Source organism: Lissotriton helveticus, chromosome 12 (assembly GCF_964261635.1).
Source record: "Lissotriton helveticus chromosome 12, aLisHel1.1, whole genome shotgun sequence".
In the NCBI taxonomy this organism is placed as follows: domain Eukaryota; kingdom Metazoa; phylum Chordata; class Amphibia; order Caudata; family Salamandridae; genus Lissotriton; species Lissotriton helveticus.
In genome coordinates, this window is record NC_136073.1 from 824,450,380 (window position 1) to 824,468,418 (window position 18,039).

Below are 18,039 nucleotides of genomic sequence, written 5' to 3' on the forward strand. Positions count from 1 at the left end.
AGGCCCATCAGCCAATCACTTGCCAGCAGACTCACTACACAATTATGCCAACTTCTAAAAGTAGCGCTTCTAGACTAGACACAGCCATGCCGCATACACCATTCTGCAGCATTCCTTCTCACGAGTTCACACATATCAAACTCGACCCTGCACTCCCCATGCATCAGGAATCTACCATGGGCATACATATTCCCCATTCATTCCTATGGGAGGGCAGGTCACTCACCATCCATACACAGAGAGCACACACACTTTACACTGTACCACAGTGAAAAAGTGCGCAGAGGCCTAAAATCACCAATCCAGGTTCCAAAAACAGGCTAGGAAAAAGCAAAAAGTCACGGGGTGAACCTGCCCAAAGGACCGGGTCCAACAGTAACTGTTTCTGATAAATGATGGTTGTGCGAGGCCAGTTGAGGCTGTACTTGGGAATGTGACAGCAGTGCTGCTGGCCAATGATTGCCTTGCATTTCTTCTATCATATTTGCACCTTTGCCATACTCGGGCATCCCTCTATGGGTAGTGATTTAAATAGAGTTTGATCTGTTTTGTGTCTTTCATTTTTATTTCATTTGTATTGCTTTAATGATGTATGTTTTCGAAGATAAGTGATGTCAAATTACTGTAATATCAATAGTGTCAACGGTCATGTGACATACCTTCCTATGAGGTCATCAGGGTCAAAGGTCTTGTGAGGTCACTTCCTATAAAGTCATGATGGTGGAGTCAAGGAGTGTAATGTCACTTCTCAGAACCCAGGTATTTTGCTCAATTGACATCCATGGTCTGATGTTAGGTTTTCAAGTGTATTCGTGTAATTCAACATTTCTTTGGTTGTTCTAAATAACCCTGCAAACATCATGCAGCTGGTGTTGCTTTTTAAGCCCTTAAACCTAATTCGTATTGATTTCCGATGCCAACGTAAATCCAGATTTGCTTAGGAAAGTAGCTTAAGTTACACAAAGTAGAGATTTGCGCTCATTTGCACTGCATTGTGTCAAGGTGGCATTCCATGGGTGGTACATGGGCATTTCCATGCAACCATCCATAAATTAGATGCCACTTGCTATCTACTAACATTGGTAGACATGTACTTGCGGCAAAAATGTACATCTTTCGAGGCCAGAGTAAAATTTAAGGAACTTTTTTTCTCAACACTTTTCCAACTTTGCATGTGTGCTGTGCTATACAGACAAAATGGGAAGATGTTCAACTTTGTCAAAGCTTAAGTATTTTTTACTGGAAGGGCAATGCTTATTTATTTATTTATTTATTTATTAATAGTTTTATATAGCGCGTACGTGACCCATTGGTATCAGAGCGCTGAACATCATGTGGTATAGATGACAAATGCAGTGTACAAAGAGCAGTAAAACGTGCTGACTTAGTAATGGTGATTTAGACATAGTAATTATACGTTAATATCTTGAGAAGCAACATGTAAGGTATTGAGTTAAGACCTGAGTTAATAAAGTTCTGAGGTAGAGTTTCTTAGAGGTTAAATCAGATCCTATGGTCATAAAATCCATGACAAGTCTTCGGTTTCGATTATCTTGTTTATGGGAGGAACTTGCTCATAAGAAAGTTCTTTATTTCTTTCTTGAATGTTGTCGTGTTTCTAATTTTTCTGATGTTTGCAGGAAGGGAGTTCCAAATCCTGGGAGCTACGCCTGAGAAAGTCCTTTCATATGTTTTTTTCTTCTTAAAGATAGGTTTCAGGAGCAGATAATTGGCACTCCTGACAAGTCTTTTTCTTCCTGTGATTTCTATTTTGTGGGCGAGATATTTAGGTGTGTTGTGATGAATCACTTTATTGGTTATACAAGCCATTTTCATCTGTACTCTGGCTTCATAAGGTAACCAATTTAAGGCCTTCAAGTGAGGTTTTATGTGGTCAAATTTCCTCGACCCTGTAATAAGCCTTGCCGCTGCATTAAGGCAGGCTTTTAGGGGTGCAGTTGAAATTTTTGGTAGACCAGCCAGTGTAGTACAGCCGTATTCGATCCTGGAGATAACCAGCGAATGCACCGCTAGTTTCAGGTCTGTCTCCGTTAAAAAAGATATCATCTTTCTCAGATAGTTCAAGTGGAAACGAGCATTTTTTGCCATGGAGTTAATGCGCGTTTTCATATCAAGGTTCTCATCCAGTGTGATTCCGAGAGATTTTGCCGAGTCCACTAGGGTTGGGATGCAATTTAATGCTGTAATAATTTTGGACCATTCTTTCACTAAGGATTGATTTTTATGTGGTGAGATGAGCAAGAATTCTGTTTTGTTAGCGTTAAGCTTGAGATGATTGTTCGTTAACCATTTCATCGATAGATTGAGGGCATCGTTCATTGTGGTTATGTCTTCCAGGCTAGCAATCTTGATGTACAGTTGTGTGTCATCTGCATACATGTGGTAGGATATTTTTGATTTCCGTAGAATTTCTGTAAGAGGTTCGATGTATAAATTAAACAGAGAAGGAGATATGGTGGATCCTTGCGGCACTCCGAGTGTGTTTGGGCATGAAGGCGATAGTGCTTGGTTTACTAGGAATCTCTGAGTTCTGTTAATTTGAGCCAGTGCTTTCCGGTGCTCAGCACTGACACTTAATTGTCAACACTGGTGCTAGTGACAGTCTGCCACAAGGTGGAGCTGTCTGGCTAATTTAGATATGACCACAACAGTAATTTATTAATTCAATATATGTTAAAAATTACTATTACCTGCTGGCCAAGCCATTCTTATAGCTTTGGGCGCCTGAAATAGTAAGAATTTTCACACTTGTAGGGGTGTAATGGTTAGTAGTTGTCATCATTGACAGCATGGCAGGGGCAATGTGCGGTGCAAGCTGCAGTGGCCTCCTGATGAGAGCCCTGGCATGTATATTTTTTACAAATTATGCACTGTAGAAGGGCATCCTTCCAATAAAAAAATCTACGATTGACATTAAGCACACACCCTAGTACTGGCGTACTAGGGTGTGTTTATTGGTGCAAGGCAGCAAAAAGTGCAACAGCGCAGAGATAGAGAAAATGTTCCATATCTTAGCAGGTACAGGCTTTTCTTCTCTCACTTCCACACAAGGCAGTGCAGCAATTTGGAGAGACATTCCTTCCATACATCCACTGTAATTATGGGGGCATTCCCTCCCAATTTTGGTCCTAGAAATGCACTTCTGTTTTCCATTAGCACAAATAAATTTGCAAATTGAGAAGTAAAGAGATTGATTATATGCAGGGCCACTGGAATTATGTGGTGGAGACGTCCAAATTATGTGTCAGAGTTAACAACATTATGCGGCAAGAAAAGGCAGCATAATGCATCACATTTTTTGATAGTTTTAATTCATTGTTTTATCCATTTTACACTTAACACTCTCTGTGCATAAACTGCACCTCATTAGTACCAGTTTAACACACAAACATAGCAATAGCAACAGAAATGGGAGCAGTCAAACTTTGCAACCTTTGAACCGTTTGAGCAAGAAACAATTTTCTTTGTTAAAATCTACAGATTATATAACAGATGACAGATTATGTGGCAAATGTGGCAGATCCATAATCTTGTGAAAAACGCCGCAGCAGCGCAATCGCTTAATTAAAGTGGCCCTGGTGATATGTTCTAATTGATGAGTTTGATAACGGTCGCCAACTTTTGAAGCTATTAAGTTTCTGGAACGCGAATGCAGCTAGCCTTAATCTTACAATTGTGGTATCACAAATTCCAATTCGTAGGTAGACTATTCATAATCTCAAACCCCACTATTGAGGGTAAATTTCAACTAATCCTGACTGGTTGTGTAGGTGGGAAAAACCTTTGTGAATCGGGCCCATTGGGAGTAAGGCCACACCCAGCTACTTCTTGTTCACAACAAAACTAACATTTTCAGAGCTATCAATGCACATACACAAGTGTGAATAGTAAATGTCAATTTTTTCACAGTTCTCCATACATTTTGGGTGGCAAACCTTACTTGTACTTCTCAATTGTTTAGTGTACACGTCTACTGACTCCAATTATAAGGTTAATTAGAAATTTTCAAATTGTTTGATAAATGTGCATCAGAAATTTGAAAATAGTTAGATAAATGTGTGGTCTACTGTTTCTACAAACAACTTAAATGTTGTTATTCAAAGTGATAATATCACTTTACAAATAGAGTTTGCTTGTATGGCTTGCCCTTGCTATGATATTGTGTTGCTGTATTTCGAATGCAGAAAGACTACATCAAAGCACAGATTAGCTGTGCCTATAATCCCAGTATGAGTTAGTGCTATCTCTGCATCATCAAATGTAAAAACAAAAGATACAGAAACACTTGCCTGCCTGTTATTCCCCAATTAAAGCCAATGTGATAATATCACAAACACCGGGAGTGGGAATGCTATTACTGATTCATGGTATTACTACAAATTTCCTAGAAGACTCTGAATCCCTCATTCTACGAGGGATGGCAATCCTAATTCTGGCATAAATGTGCCTGAATCTGCATTAGAACTTTGTGGTAATACCACAAGTTCTCCAAAATCAAATTCCACCAGCTAATACCTGACGCATTTTGTGTGGAGAAATACCGCATATAATGTAAAGAAAGGGGTACCCCTGCTCATAACTAGGAGCTTTGAAATTAAGAAATTCCGCATATTACATTTATAGCGTTCAAAATGGTGGGAAAATTTGATATTACTGGGCTATCCTGGATTTCAAGTTGTGCAGCTTGGAATGAGGTGGTAATACCACATCCGGTAAATATAGCAGCCCATGCACAGCATTGGTATTTACTGAGTGTGGGTACTACCACCCGCAATACTGTGGCATTCCTGTTAAGATGGTAAATGTGGGACACACTTTGTGGGGGTTCTGCTGAACACCTTCTCCTTGGTCAATAAATGTTGGTACTATTTACTGTTATACATAGGACAGACATCTACAGAGGAAAACATTCTGTGCTTCTCTTTCTTTTTTCAGGAAATTTGTTTACCTTTAGCCTTAGGATGCAAAGGCTGTCTCTCCTGCTTTCTCTTTGCCTTTCATTTCTTCCTGGAAGTTCCCATATTTACAACTTGGAAAAAAACTATCAAGGTCAGTATCAACTTTAATTTCAACCTATCAGCTGTGTTCTTCCTTAGATGGTAGTCAGCATACATGCATCTTTTGCCAGGGGTCTTCTGTGTCTGTAAAAATTTTGAAAGTAGTATCTTGGTTGGCTCTTTCCCAATTGGTCTCCCAGAATAGTTTGTCAAATTGAGTTAGGTGTTTGTTAGGCATCAATGAAATTTGGAAATTTTGTTTTGCAAAATTCCATAGAATCTGCCGTAAGAATTGAATGAATTGGTTACTTCATGCTCAAAAGTCACATGAATGGACTGGTTTGAGGCCAAACAATCTTCTGCAAGACATTTCCTATTCAAGCCAAACTCTTGCCGAGTAAATGTTACAAGAATGTGCGAAATTTCACTGACACAAAATTTACAAAATTTCAAATAGCATGACATTCATGATTTTTTGTGCAGGAATAATAAAACATCTTACACAGGCCTAGCTTGTATATGTACATTATAAGTCAGTGCATGAAATATGTTTTACATGGAAAGAGAAGTAAAACACAAACTCTTTTCTACACCCCAGGGGCTCTGCCACAATTGACTTGTGTGGCTCAGTGCACCTGTTCTATGCGACTGCAGGCTGTAAAGTGAATTCATTTAACCCATGATTTCTCAGAGTTAGAGTTTTATTTTAGGAACAGAAAGAGGCGAATCTTGCACACTCCTTTCATAATAGTGCCTGTGGGTGGAGTTTCCCTACAAAATAAAGTTTATGCCAGTTAAGTCTCCTGCTGGAATTAGGTTTTTCACCTGCAAGACCTACTTCCGGTGTTTATCACATAGCTTTTATTAAACTTCATAAATATTATACCGTTCATAAAATATACATAGATGTAAAATATATATATATATATATATATATAAGATTTGTATGGTTGATGACACATGTCTGAATGACAGCTAATAACTTTCCCCCCGCTTGATAAACCTGAACAAAGCTTAAAAAAATAATAATACAGATACGCAAAGTTTTGATCATAGAAAATTTAGAACAGATATATCATGGAGTTATGAAAGGACTCTCAAAGTTTACTTTTCACATTTATTCTTCCTTAACAATGTTTGCTCTCCAATAAGCAATTAGTGTTGGACAGAATAACTGCAAACCATTGATGATAACATACCACTTGCATCTCTTTTGGTGTTAAGGGATTTTTATCATGTTATACAATGTGTGATATACTTTCATAATGCACAGTCTGCCATTAGTATTATTCTCCCCCCAATAATGACTCCATCACAAACACATGTCTCATATTGTTTCAGAGCTGTAGTCTATATGTAGCACTGTGAAATCTGCATGATATATATATATATATATATTTCAAACTGAGTGATTCAGTATTAGCTTTGTTCCAACACGTGCATAAATATACTTGTATATAATGGTGGAATATTACTTCTCATCTCTGTTTGCACTATTTAACATAATGATCCCCTTAACAACTAATGTAATTCTCTTACAAAACTACATGTCTCAATTAAAAGAAAATAGTTTTCTCACTGGAAAACAAATTCACTGTGATGCCTCTTTGCTCTTCTCAGGTGGTGTACTGCCAATAGGATCATACAAAAGTGAAGCATTTTATTCACATGCTGTTATCTCCAATCTAGTAAAAATATGTGTTGTTTCTATCAGTAGTGTCTTGATTCCCAGTAAGAGTTTCTGTAAATGGTAGTCCACATGCTTTGCAAGTGCTACAACATGTAATTCAGTTCTGTCACTATTGATCATAGTGGGAGATGTTTAGCATCTTTATGTAGTGCAGATAGAAGCATCGGTATTGCATGTATCTCTAACATATCCTCCTATTGACTCTTTGAATAGCATTTCGAATACAATTTTTAACTATTTCAACAATAAATATTTTTTATTTAAAAATCGTGACCAAATTGTTGCAACCTCCTTCCTGTATTACGTTCTGTGTTTGTAGGATTGAAAGTGATCTGATGCCATATATTTCTGCATATAAAGTCACTCTTTGGCTAAGGAGTTTCTAGAAAGCATCTTACAAACCTAAAAGCCTGTGTGTACGAGGATGAACTACATAAACCCATGAGTGATAATGCACAGCAAACACTGAAGCAGAGAGCATGAAACAACTTCACTGAAAACATTCTTAAATGGATAATATTACGGGCTTCTAAAATGACAATCTAACCTATGTTAAACAAAACATAAACATGCCCTGAACTATATTTTGTTGAAGGAACGGTCCTGTTACCTTCAAAAACAGTGGGGTGTCAAAAGTTGCAAACTTTTTCCTCTGTAAACATTGCAAATCCTTTTTCAAGTTTTTGCAGGGTTATGAACAATTATGAAATGTTCAAAGTATTTTAACCCCTTTGCTGCGAGGTGTTTCCCCCCGGGGGCCGCGCGCGGCGCCGCTGTGCTTGTGATGAGCTCAGCTCGTCATGAGGCACAGTGGAGCTGCACTCATGACGAGCTGAGCTCGTCACGGCCACACCCGTTTTGGAACGTTCAGCACAGCGGGGAAAATGTCCTCACCAATAACATCACAAATGATGTTTATGTCGATGGTAATATAAGCTATAATATCAATGACATCAGAAATGACTTCAATAACACGTGATATAATTTCACACAATGAAATACGTAGTTCCTTGGTTATCACTTTACCGGCAGCCTTATTAATTATTTAATCAATAAAATGTGTTATTTTAAAAGTGAAATCATGATCCAGTTTTGTGTAACCTCCTTTCGGTATTTACTTCTGTGTTTATTCGATGGAAAGTATATTTGCAACATTATATGCTAACATATTTACACACAAAAGTGCCCACTTTGGGTGCAGGTTTCTAAGGAACACCATAAAAACTGTAAAATATTTTTGAAATACCAAGAGTGTGATGATGAGATATTAAATTAGGGCTTTTTTTTAAAAAGTTCAAACAAAAAGTGTATCAATTTATAGTTGAATGTTTGGAGAATCATTTTTAACTGGGTGAGCAATTTGAGCGCCAGTGCAAGTACTTTTAGAAGTAGAATTTTCTTACAAAAGGATTTTAGTGGTACCAGCCACAAGCACTCAAAGGAAGGGAGCAAACTGCAGCATTTCTTCTTCTCGAACAATAAAATATGATGCTCTATAAGAAACATAATTGATGTAGACCTTGATTATGCAATATATGGTTTTACCTGTGGTTTTAACAATGATATATTTTGTGATGTGATCTGTGATATTATATGGGAAGTCATGAGCAGTGCATTCTGAGGTGGAGTGTTATGGTTTCTTAGCTAACCATACATTGGAAATTCATGTTTTCTGGGTTTTGGATTTCAATAATTTCCCACAAACTAATGTTTATAAGTGAAGTTTCATATTTACTACATAATGACATTGGATATAATTTCTCCATACTTTGTCCCAGGGGTGAAAGGATGGACCCTAGTTCTGCCCCTATGCCATGCCATGTAGTCCAGTTCACCAAACCTATTGAACGAATCTACTGCCTTGCTGAAAAATCAAAGGGCCATTACCCTGTGCACTATACCTACAGAGCATGGCTTGTATCTTGCATTAAGAAACAGATGACACCAGTAACAACCACAAAGATTCCAATGGAACCTGTTAGAAACTGTTGTGACCAGAAATACCAGCTGAAATAATACCTATTACAATACCCTGCATTTTTTGTTTCATTTTTTAAATTCGAAATGGTGCACAACAATGAGAAAACTGGTTTTCAGACTGTGAACTGGTGCACAGATTAAAATAATTCATCAATGGCAGTTATGTATTTAACCCCATGGTCACTGATGTGAACCCTGTAGCAGAAGCTAACTAATCTTTACATCATTCCAGGGCCAATAAAATTAATATCACAGAGTTGAGTAGTAATAAACATCTGTTATATATTTTTAAGAGACCACTTATGCAAATAAGTATACATATTAACTTTACAAGTACGCATTTTATGCTACATCACAGATTTGGCAAATTTTTCTGAATCAGGAGTATTTTCCACTATTTCACACCACCTACCTCTGGCCAGTGGAGATTATTCCTGCTACCTCCACAGATCCATATGAAGTGTTTTACATTGCAGGGCTTGAAAACAGATCAACAATACACATAATGACTACTGGAGAAAATAATTACTATGTCTACATAGCCAATGAGTCCAAATTCAGATTAAAATGTTGCTGTGCAAATTGACATCTATAAAAGTTTAGAAACTATTATTTTTTTCAAAAACCATTGAGGCACTTGGGAGAAATCAAAAAGGTGCCCAGCCAACCGTACTTCTTCTTCAAATCTCATTCTCTTCTTACGCCTCCTTGACATCCACCTCCTTCCACGTCTTCTTCCAGAACAATCCATCTTCCTCAGGGCCTTCATTCAAATGAGCATGGAGCATGCTTACCCCAGGGATCTGAGGTAGGATTCCTGTAGAAAGTACCACTCATACTGCTTAGGTTCATTCCTGTTAAGCTACAGTTGGGGATCAAATTCCTTGCCTTTCATTTACGTGAGGTCTATAGACATGATTTAAAGTTTTCCCTGATAATACTAGCTAGAAGTTACCTTTACTACAACTTTGCACTTTCCAGCTTTTGCAACATTGTTGCAAACTCTAAACCTAAATAATGTTTGTTTTATTTCCCTGGCCAGCTGATGTCCCCGGATTCCGATATTTACTTGACCCTATTCACGAAGTGATCCACACCAAACGAGGGGACAATGTCACTCTTCCCTGCGTGATGCGAACACGTCCCAAGAGCTACAGGGTGAAGTGGACCAAGATCAACCATGCTGATCCACTAGAGAACATCATCCTCATCACCAACGGATATCGCCATAGAAACTACAACCAGCTATCGAGGCGGTCGTACCTCCGACGGGGCCACAGGCACGATGCCTCCATGGTCATAACGAATGTGACCCTGGAAGACGAGGGAAGATATCGATGTCAACTGGTTAATGGACTGGATGATGAGAGCCTAGCCTTAACACTACGGCTAGAGGGTAAAGCCAGATGTTCTTAATGCTTATTGTGTAGGAAGATCTTTGCTCTTTGTTGTACAGCGGGTCCTATTCAATAAGTTTCAAGCAATATCATTCATTTCACATCCTCTTATTACTGCATAAATTACATTCTTCGATACAGATGAGCTCTATTCATTTTCCATCCCTTTGTGAACTATGGTACTTTAGCTTTTTCACATTACAATATGTGGACAATTAGCAACTTAAGCACCTCAACTCCTCTTAAGTAGGCATCTTAAGTAGGCAGCACTACCACAATCTCAGGGACCATGATGTCTCCCTCAGGATCGAGGCCCTCGCGAGGGATGAAAACAGACAATTCATATTCTGTCAGTAATGGATTGATAAGAGAGGAGTTCTCCAGGGACGAACATTACAGCGGTGATTAATAATAGTCAAATAATTCCCTCTTGGCTTACTCTATGTCAGTCACCACTTTCCCATTCACACAGTCAATTCCTAAATGTATGGTGGCCCCCTCTTCACTTGTGATCCAAGCCAAAGTCCTCCTAGATTTGAAAACTCTACACGCATTTTATACTTCCAGTTATCTTATGTATGTTTATATAACTGATCAGAAGTAATCGCTTACTACCACCTACGACTACAAAGTTCTGCACCTCCAGAACTGCATAATTCAGGCCCACCAATGATTCTGCTCAGAAAATGAAAAAAATCAAGATGATCATGGTGCAGGCCATTGATGTTCAAAATATGTATCACCCCAATGAATAGTTTTCCTCTAGGCAAAACGTACTTACTGTAGGAAGGTGGCTATCTGACTTTATGGTTACCTCAACCTTTTACCTAGTGTTTTCCTGGTTTTCAACTTAGTTGGCCTGGGATCCTGCTAATCAGGGCCCCAGGCTATCTTCTCTCCCTATAAAATGGACTCCATGTACTTTAGGTACATACCAGATTGGATGTTGGATCACCTTTGTGAGCCCCTGTATAGTGTACCATAGGTACCCAGGGCATAGGTGTATCCAAGGCCTACCAGGGGCTACAGCATGTATTATGCCACCCCTAGCTGGCCATATAAACTGACACCACAGGCTGATCACTCAGTTTGGGTAAGGTGGTGTAATCACCCCTTACTTAGATATAGTATATCTATATCTACCTTATATATAGACACATTATAACCTATAAGTCACTCCTATGGCAGGCCATAACAATCCTGGAGGCAGAGTGCTTGGTTTTGTGTGAGAGGTGCCCTAGCATGAGCTGAGCCCCTCTGCAGCTTTCGGAACCATCTCCTTATAGCTGTTCTATGATATAGCCGTGCCATATACTCTTAAGTGCATTATAATCCTCACGGTTAACGCTAACTTTGGTTTGGCTTTATCAAAACATGTCGTGTAAGGTGTCAAACACTTAGGAATACGACCCCCCCCCTCCAGTCCTGTCGGCGGGGGTAGCATTCCACCCTTCTAGAGGGAGAAGACATGTAGTTACTGCTTTACCCGGTTAAAGTTAAACAGAGCCGCAGCATCACAAAATGGATGCTGCTGCCACAGACACGAGTCTGACCTCCTGCTGCTGGGGGAAACTCCAGCAAGGGAGGCCTGGACAATAGGTTTCCTGTCGAGGGAGGTGCCAGCACCTCCCTAGACAGCCTGTAGTGGATTGGGGCAGGGTGAGTTGAATGGAAAGATGCTTTTCCAGACACTGCCTGGGGCACACAAGGTGCTCCATGCATAGCCCGGTTCAAACCAGTTGCTGGGGCACTCCAGCCCCGCTCTGGTGCGAAACTGGACAAAGGGAAAGGGGTGTAACCACCCCCTTCTCAGGTCCACCCATAGGAGGGACCTAGCAGGTAATCCAGCCCCTAAAATCAGTATGAAGATAGGAGCTGTGTCCCCAGGACTTTAGATTATCCTGGAACGAAACTCTGATATGAAACTCTTGGACCTTCGACGTTCTATTTCGACTAGAAGACTGAAGCCATCTCTCTTGGGGCCAAGGAGTGACCACCCTGTGCAAACAGGCACAACCAGTAACTTGCCGGTTTGCTTTGTCAACGCTCCTGCCGGAACCCGAAGACTCAGCGACACAGAAACTAGACTTCCAAACTTCTCTGACTCTGATCCACCTCCACAGCAAAGCTGAGGCCTGTGGCGGACACGAGAGACGTGGGACCGGACACCATGGACTTCCTGCATTTTGCTAACTGCATCGACTCCTGAGGTAACTCGCAGTTTTGCATTGGGGTACGAGAAGCCCCAGACCGGAGCACCATTTGCACCAAAGCTCAGCCCTCCACACTCCACGAGTGCCGCGTGGGACCTGCTCTTGCATTTCAGCTTGACGCGTCTTCCCGGTTGCTAGCCCGCTGGCTAGTTAGCCCTCTGAAGACTTCTTTTTGAATTTACACTGCTGGCCTGGTTGCTCCAGGCTTTCTCCAGCTTCCCTGCAAAGGAGAAGCTACCCAGACCTTGTTGGTCTGACTCGAAGCCAATCTTCACTTCTTGCGTGGGTTGCATTTGCCAAGGCTTGTGGGTCCAATCCGGATACCGATGCCGCAGTCAACTAGATCCTTTGTGGGACAGCTCAAATCCAGCTCCTGGTTGTCGTCGACACCTCCTGGTCCTCGTGGCTGCAGAGACAAGCTTCACCTCTTCACCTGAAATCAACTCGACATCGTCTGGTTCCTTCCTGGTTCCTTCCTAGTCACTGGCTAGTGACCCAGACTCTGTCCCCTCTGCTTTCAGGTTCTTCAGTTCCTCGATCCACCCTTGGATCCACACGGACACTTTTCTTCTGGTCGCCTGCAGCACTTCTTTGCAGATCTCCATTGAAACGATCGACGAAACCCGACACCAAAAGGCACCTATGCATCCGGCTTCCCTGGGTGAGGTAACATGAGTACTCCGATGCTCCCGTGGGTCTTGACTCTCAAAGTGTCCTACTTTAAAGTGGTTTTGTTGTAGTCCATCCGGAAGTGCCCTAAATCTTTAACTTTGTAACTTTTACGTTCCCATTATAAGTCAATGGTAACTTGTGACTGTGTTTAGACACTGCACACGTCTCCCGTGGGTCTCCTACTTCCTAACCTTTGGTTGTCTCGTGTAGCCCCAGCGATTCTCTAGGCCCTAGGCCTATTCACTATTCCTGTAGTGGCTCTTATACCACTATTTTAGTATATGGTTTGTGAGGCCCCTAGGGCAAAACTGTATTTGTGCAACTTATAGTATGCTAATTGAGTAACTTGTGATGTACTTTTACCTCTGACCTCATAAAGAGTGCAGTGGGGTTGTGTTAGAAATAAATACATATATATTTGATATATACCTTGTGTGGTGTCCTTTCATTTGGTATTCAAGGGATTATAATTGGTAAAACAAACAGCTTCACATGCTCTTTGGAGTTTAGACTAAGACTGCTGGTCCATGCTACCACTAGGATAGCTTGTCTATAAGGTTGACTTTACAACCACCATCAATAAGGGCCGTTTAGACTGGTGCAAGGTTCCCACTAGAATAGTGGACATCATATGCCAGGCTAACTTTTCACACTTACCATGACCGTCATCTTAACAGAACAAAACTTTATAGGATTTATGTCCATCCAACTCTAAAATTCTGCGTCTATGTCAACTAAGCATAGCAAAACCCTTCAGTAAAATTATAAATGTCCATAATTTCTCAGTGCACTCACTCTAGGGGTAGCACGAGAGAGTGACACTATGGGAAGTGGGCACCTGCAACACCATGCAAACTGGGAACAGATAACAAAATAATGCGCGGGAGCCAAGGCTATCAGACGGCCAATTGACCCACCACCAGTGGACATCAAGTGGATACAGGATTATAAATAGTGTACCATTTTTGAATCAAGAATCACTTGAAGGGCTCAGTCCACTTATTCAGGCCGACCAAAAGTTGGGAATGTAAATATTTCTTTGTTTGAGTTGGATTATTGAAGGTCTTACTGCTAGTCTAATATATCATCAAAGATGTATCCTGCTTAATATGGTGTACGGCACAACCATTGCCCTCAATTCTTTCTTTATATTATCGTAACCTTTTTGAGCCATTTGATTCTCTGGTAGTAAATCTGGATAGAAGTAACGTTTTTTCCACCAATGCTGGATGTTGCCAACTTTTCGCATGTTGGAAAATAGAGTAATCTTGTTGTGGAACCACAGAATTGTAATAATGAGCAGTCAAGGACAGTAGCCTAATGGAAGAGGTACACTGGTCGAGATGTGTGTAATGTCTACCACCCAGTATTCCTCCTCCACTCCATCAGTGAATCACCAGTGAATAAGGCCTTTCATAAGCGGTCAAATCTGACCTCTTCCTCCCCACCGAAAGACCCGGTAAGCAAATGTTATTCCTTCATTTTGAGTCTTCCATATCCCACACCTCAATCTGATGGTGAACTATCATGACAACAGTCTCTCTTAGGGCTTTACTTCTCCAGTTGCATCTTGTCCCACTCGATACAGCCTTCACTTCAATTCTGAGGGTCTACCCTAACTTAGACAGTTCCTCAGAGACAATATGGAGATTGCTACTGATCGCGTACACCCTATCACCAAGGGACGTTTGTACCTTTGACTGTGAGATGTTTCATGGAAGCAATTTCCATAATGCAGTGATTTGTTAAATGAAGGTAGAGAACTAGAAACTTGTTTTTTCAGTGGATATGCAGTGATATGGCAAACCTGGTTATATTCCACAGTCTGCCAAAACACTCACTTTACCAGGTTTTTCTGCACAAAATATATATATCTGTGATATTGATAGTTTCACTTGTTTTCATTTGCTTTTCGGGTATTTAAATATCTGACTTATGTTGAAATTTTGCAACAGAGTGCATACAAAATCAAACTTGCTACTATTGTTCTAAACTATAGGTGCAAAGGGGGTTATATCGATGACCACTGTACCACTATATGGTCAAGGCAGCTAGATGTGGAGCTAAGTATAGTCAATTTAATCTTAATTTTAATGATAAAATGGTAGTCAATATTGCAACTGCAATATTTTTGCAGTTTGAAAATTTGATCACAAAATAGTGACTTACAGTGGAAAATGATAAAAAAAAAAAATTCACATGAATTTCGTACTGATCCTGGATGCCTAATTGGAGGAACGCAGAGTAGAAGCCGCGCATGTGCACTGTCCTAAGTGCTGGGCAACAATACAGCTCCCAGACTACTGCCAAGTAAGGGCAACCTTTAGTTTAGGTATTAGGTTACCATCTAATTAACCAAAGAGACTTTTGTAGTCAATAGTTATCTGTTTCTAAGTTTAGCTTCCTAATATAATGTTCCTCATCATTTAACTAGACAAATGCAATACTAAATTAATAACAGAATACAAAGCAAACTCTTAGAAAGGTGTGTCATGAACTACATGCAGCTAAAATCAGTCATTCCATGAAACTCCATGCCGATGAGCTGAGTCTTGACTCACATTTCGACACAGTATTGTTCTATTGTTAATGTATTAATTGGCAGTCTCTTCTTAGAAAAAAAGAGAGCTATCGGGCCAGATGTACTACATTTCTTTATGCCCGCAAATAGTCCGAATTTTTATTTGCGACTACTAAACCACTTTTTACTAAATACTTTACCAATTTTAGGATTCAGTAAATGTTAGCAACTCCCAAAATGGTTTTGTGATGCTAGACCAATTCTGAATGTAGAGGGGGTGTATTGTAGGCGCCCCTTTCAAATACCAAATCAGTATGTGATGTATCAAAATCTGCGACCCACAATTTACACCTGAGTTAGGGTAGTAAGGCATTTTCAAAATGGATGGGGGTCCCATCGGGACCCTTTTCCTTTGCGAATGTACAAAGAAGTTTGATAGAGAGTAGGCAGTGGTCCAGGGAAGAACAACTCTCAAACACACTGTAAAAAAAAGTAAACATTTTTAAACGCAAATGTGGAAAATGTCCAGCATACAATTTAAAAAAAACAAAAGTGATCACAGACATGGTGGTCTGCTGATGGTAGAAGAACATCATCCATGTGATGGCCACCAATCATAGTGAGTCACAATTTGTGACCTATCTCAATAATATTCATGATGTAGGTTGGATTACGACCCACTGCTAATCGGAATTTAACAAGCTGACCTATTAACACATAGGTCTGTTTGTAAAGTCCTGTACTGGTCCCAAAAATATTGGTAAAAACCTTCAACCAGTTTTTTGCAATCAGTATTTAGTACACCTGGGCCTCTGTCTGTGAAAAACATCAGCAATTTCCCTCGGTCCATGTGTTTGGTTTATTCTAAATATCACGCCTCCCCCTCACTCCACTGGAAGACATCCACTACAATACATGAAAATTCAAATATTATTAAATACTGAAAATAATCTGAAATTTGACCAAAAACGTTGAATTACTACAAATAAGTCAGCTTCATTCATACATTCATTCACTCGTTTATCCATCAGTTCCTTCACCCGTGGCCTGGAACGTACATACTGCAATATTGATGCAAATCGAAATACATGAGGGCCCGATTTAGAATTCGGCAGATAGGTTACTCGGTTATCCCTTCTGCGGTATTACAAGTGCCATGGGATATGATGTACTTGTAATACAGCAGACGGGATATCCATTACATTTGTGGCAGAGTAATCCTTCCATCAAACTCTAAATCAGGCCCTTAAGTTTGATCAGTACAATGCCCATCTGAGCGTGTATTCTGGAGCATGCCATCCGGTAATATTAGTAAAAATAATCTGTACCTAGATCAAACCAAGCTGAACAGTTCATGAAAACAAATCTACTTGAATGGCTGGAAATGGACATGTTTGTGGTCCAAGTGCCAAATACCAGTTAGAGTTTTGAATTGCAGTTGGATTTGAAGTTTAGTTCAGTGCTGAAACCTTTGCAAGTACCTAAAAGAGGTGAGATTACATTTCAAGAAGATGCCATTTATGGCAACATATACACATTTCAATTGGTGTAGTCTTATTCGGTTATTCATCTGTTCACTCTATTACTCGCTCACTCCTGCATGTATTTTCACAGTAACTCACTCATGTATCTGCTCACTCAAGCACACCTTCACTCACTCAGTCACTTACCTGCTCATTACTCCCTTAATTACATATCCACTCACTTATCTGCTTACTCACTCATTCATCTGCTCACATTTACTCACTCACCTATGAACTCATCTCACTCACTCACTCACTCACTCACTCACTCATAACTCTCTCATCTACTCACATTAAATCACCCCCCACTCACTCATATTCTCACACATTCACTCACTCACTCTTTTAGAGCCTCCTTCACTCACAGTTCACAAGGATAGACATAATTGATGGATCTAAACTCATGTCAGAGATCAAAGAACCTACTCAGCCCTAGCAGTACATAACTCACATCTTGAGAAAAGGACTCTCCCAAAGGTATTAGGAAAGTTAGTTCACTGTGTTGAAACAATGGGGTTTTCCTCCATTGAGCATCAAACAAACATGAAGGCAGTAACATAAAAAAAAACAAGAAGACCTTGCCAAAACTTCAAGAATGTATTAAAATATTTGCCTAACGTTTGAGAAACGATCCCTCCTTAATAAGTTTTAAGATGCAATATTATGCAGACCCTGAAGAGATTTCACTACATCTAACCTGTTTCTATGTGTTTTATATCCTATAAAACAAGGTGTTGTTTTCCCATATCAGCCGAGCCAGGGACGCTATCACCTAAACTATTATGAGGCCCGTTTGGCTTGCGAGGAACAGGATGCCAGGCTGGCAACATACTCCCAACTCTACCAAGGTAATTTTACAATATTTATTCAGGTATTGAGTTTCTTTATTGCTTTCTACTAATTAAATTTTCATAAACAGAATATACTAGCAAACACATTTTAGGAAGCATATATTTTAGATGAGATGAATAAGAATAAAGAGAGTTAATAGGGTAGTGGACATGCAGCATGTGAACAGGCTAAAC

General features: G+C 40.0%; 1 protein-coding gene across 1 annotated transcript in view; it reads left to right on the forward strand.

Annotated features, from left to right (window-relative positions):
* Positions 1 to 18,039, forward strand: part of HAPLN2 (hyaluronan and proteoglycan link protein 2) — a 43,844-nt gene that overhangs the window by 15,447 nt on the left and 10,358 nt on the right. Inside the window, exons 2-4 of the mRNA XM_078668320.1 lie at positions 4,957 to 5,070; positions 9,731 to 10,084; positions 17,746 to 17,862. Of these exons, the coding sequence (XP_078524446.1) occupies positions 4,983 to 5,070; positions 9,731 to 10,084; positions 17,746 to 17,862 (559 nt within the window). The 5' untranslated portion in view covers positions 4,957 to 4,982. The remainder of the gene's footprint in view (positions 1 to 4,956; positions 5,071 to 9,730; positions 10,085 to 17,745; positions 17,863 to 18,039) is intronic.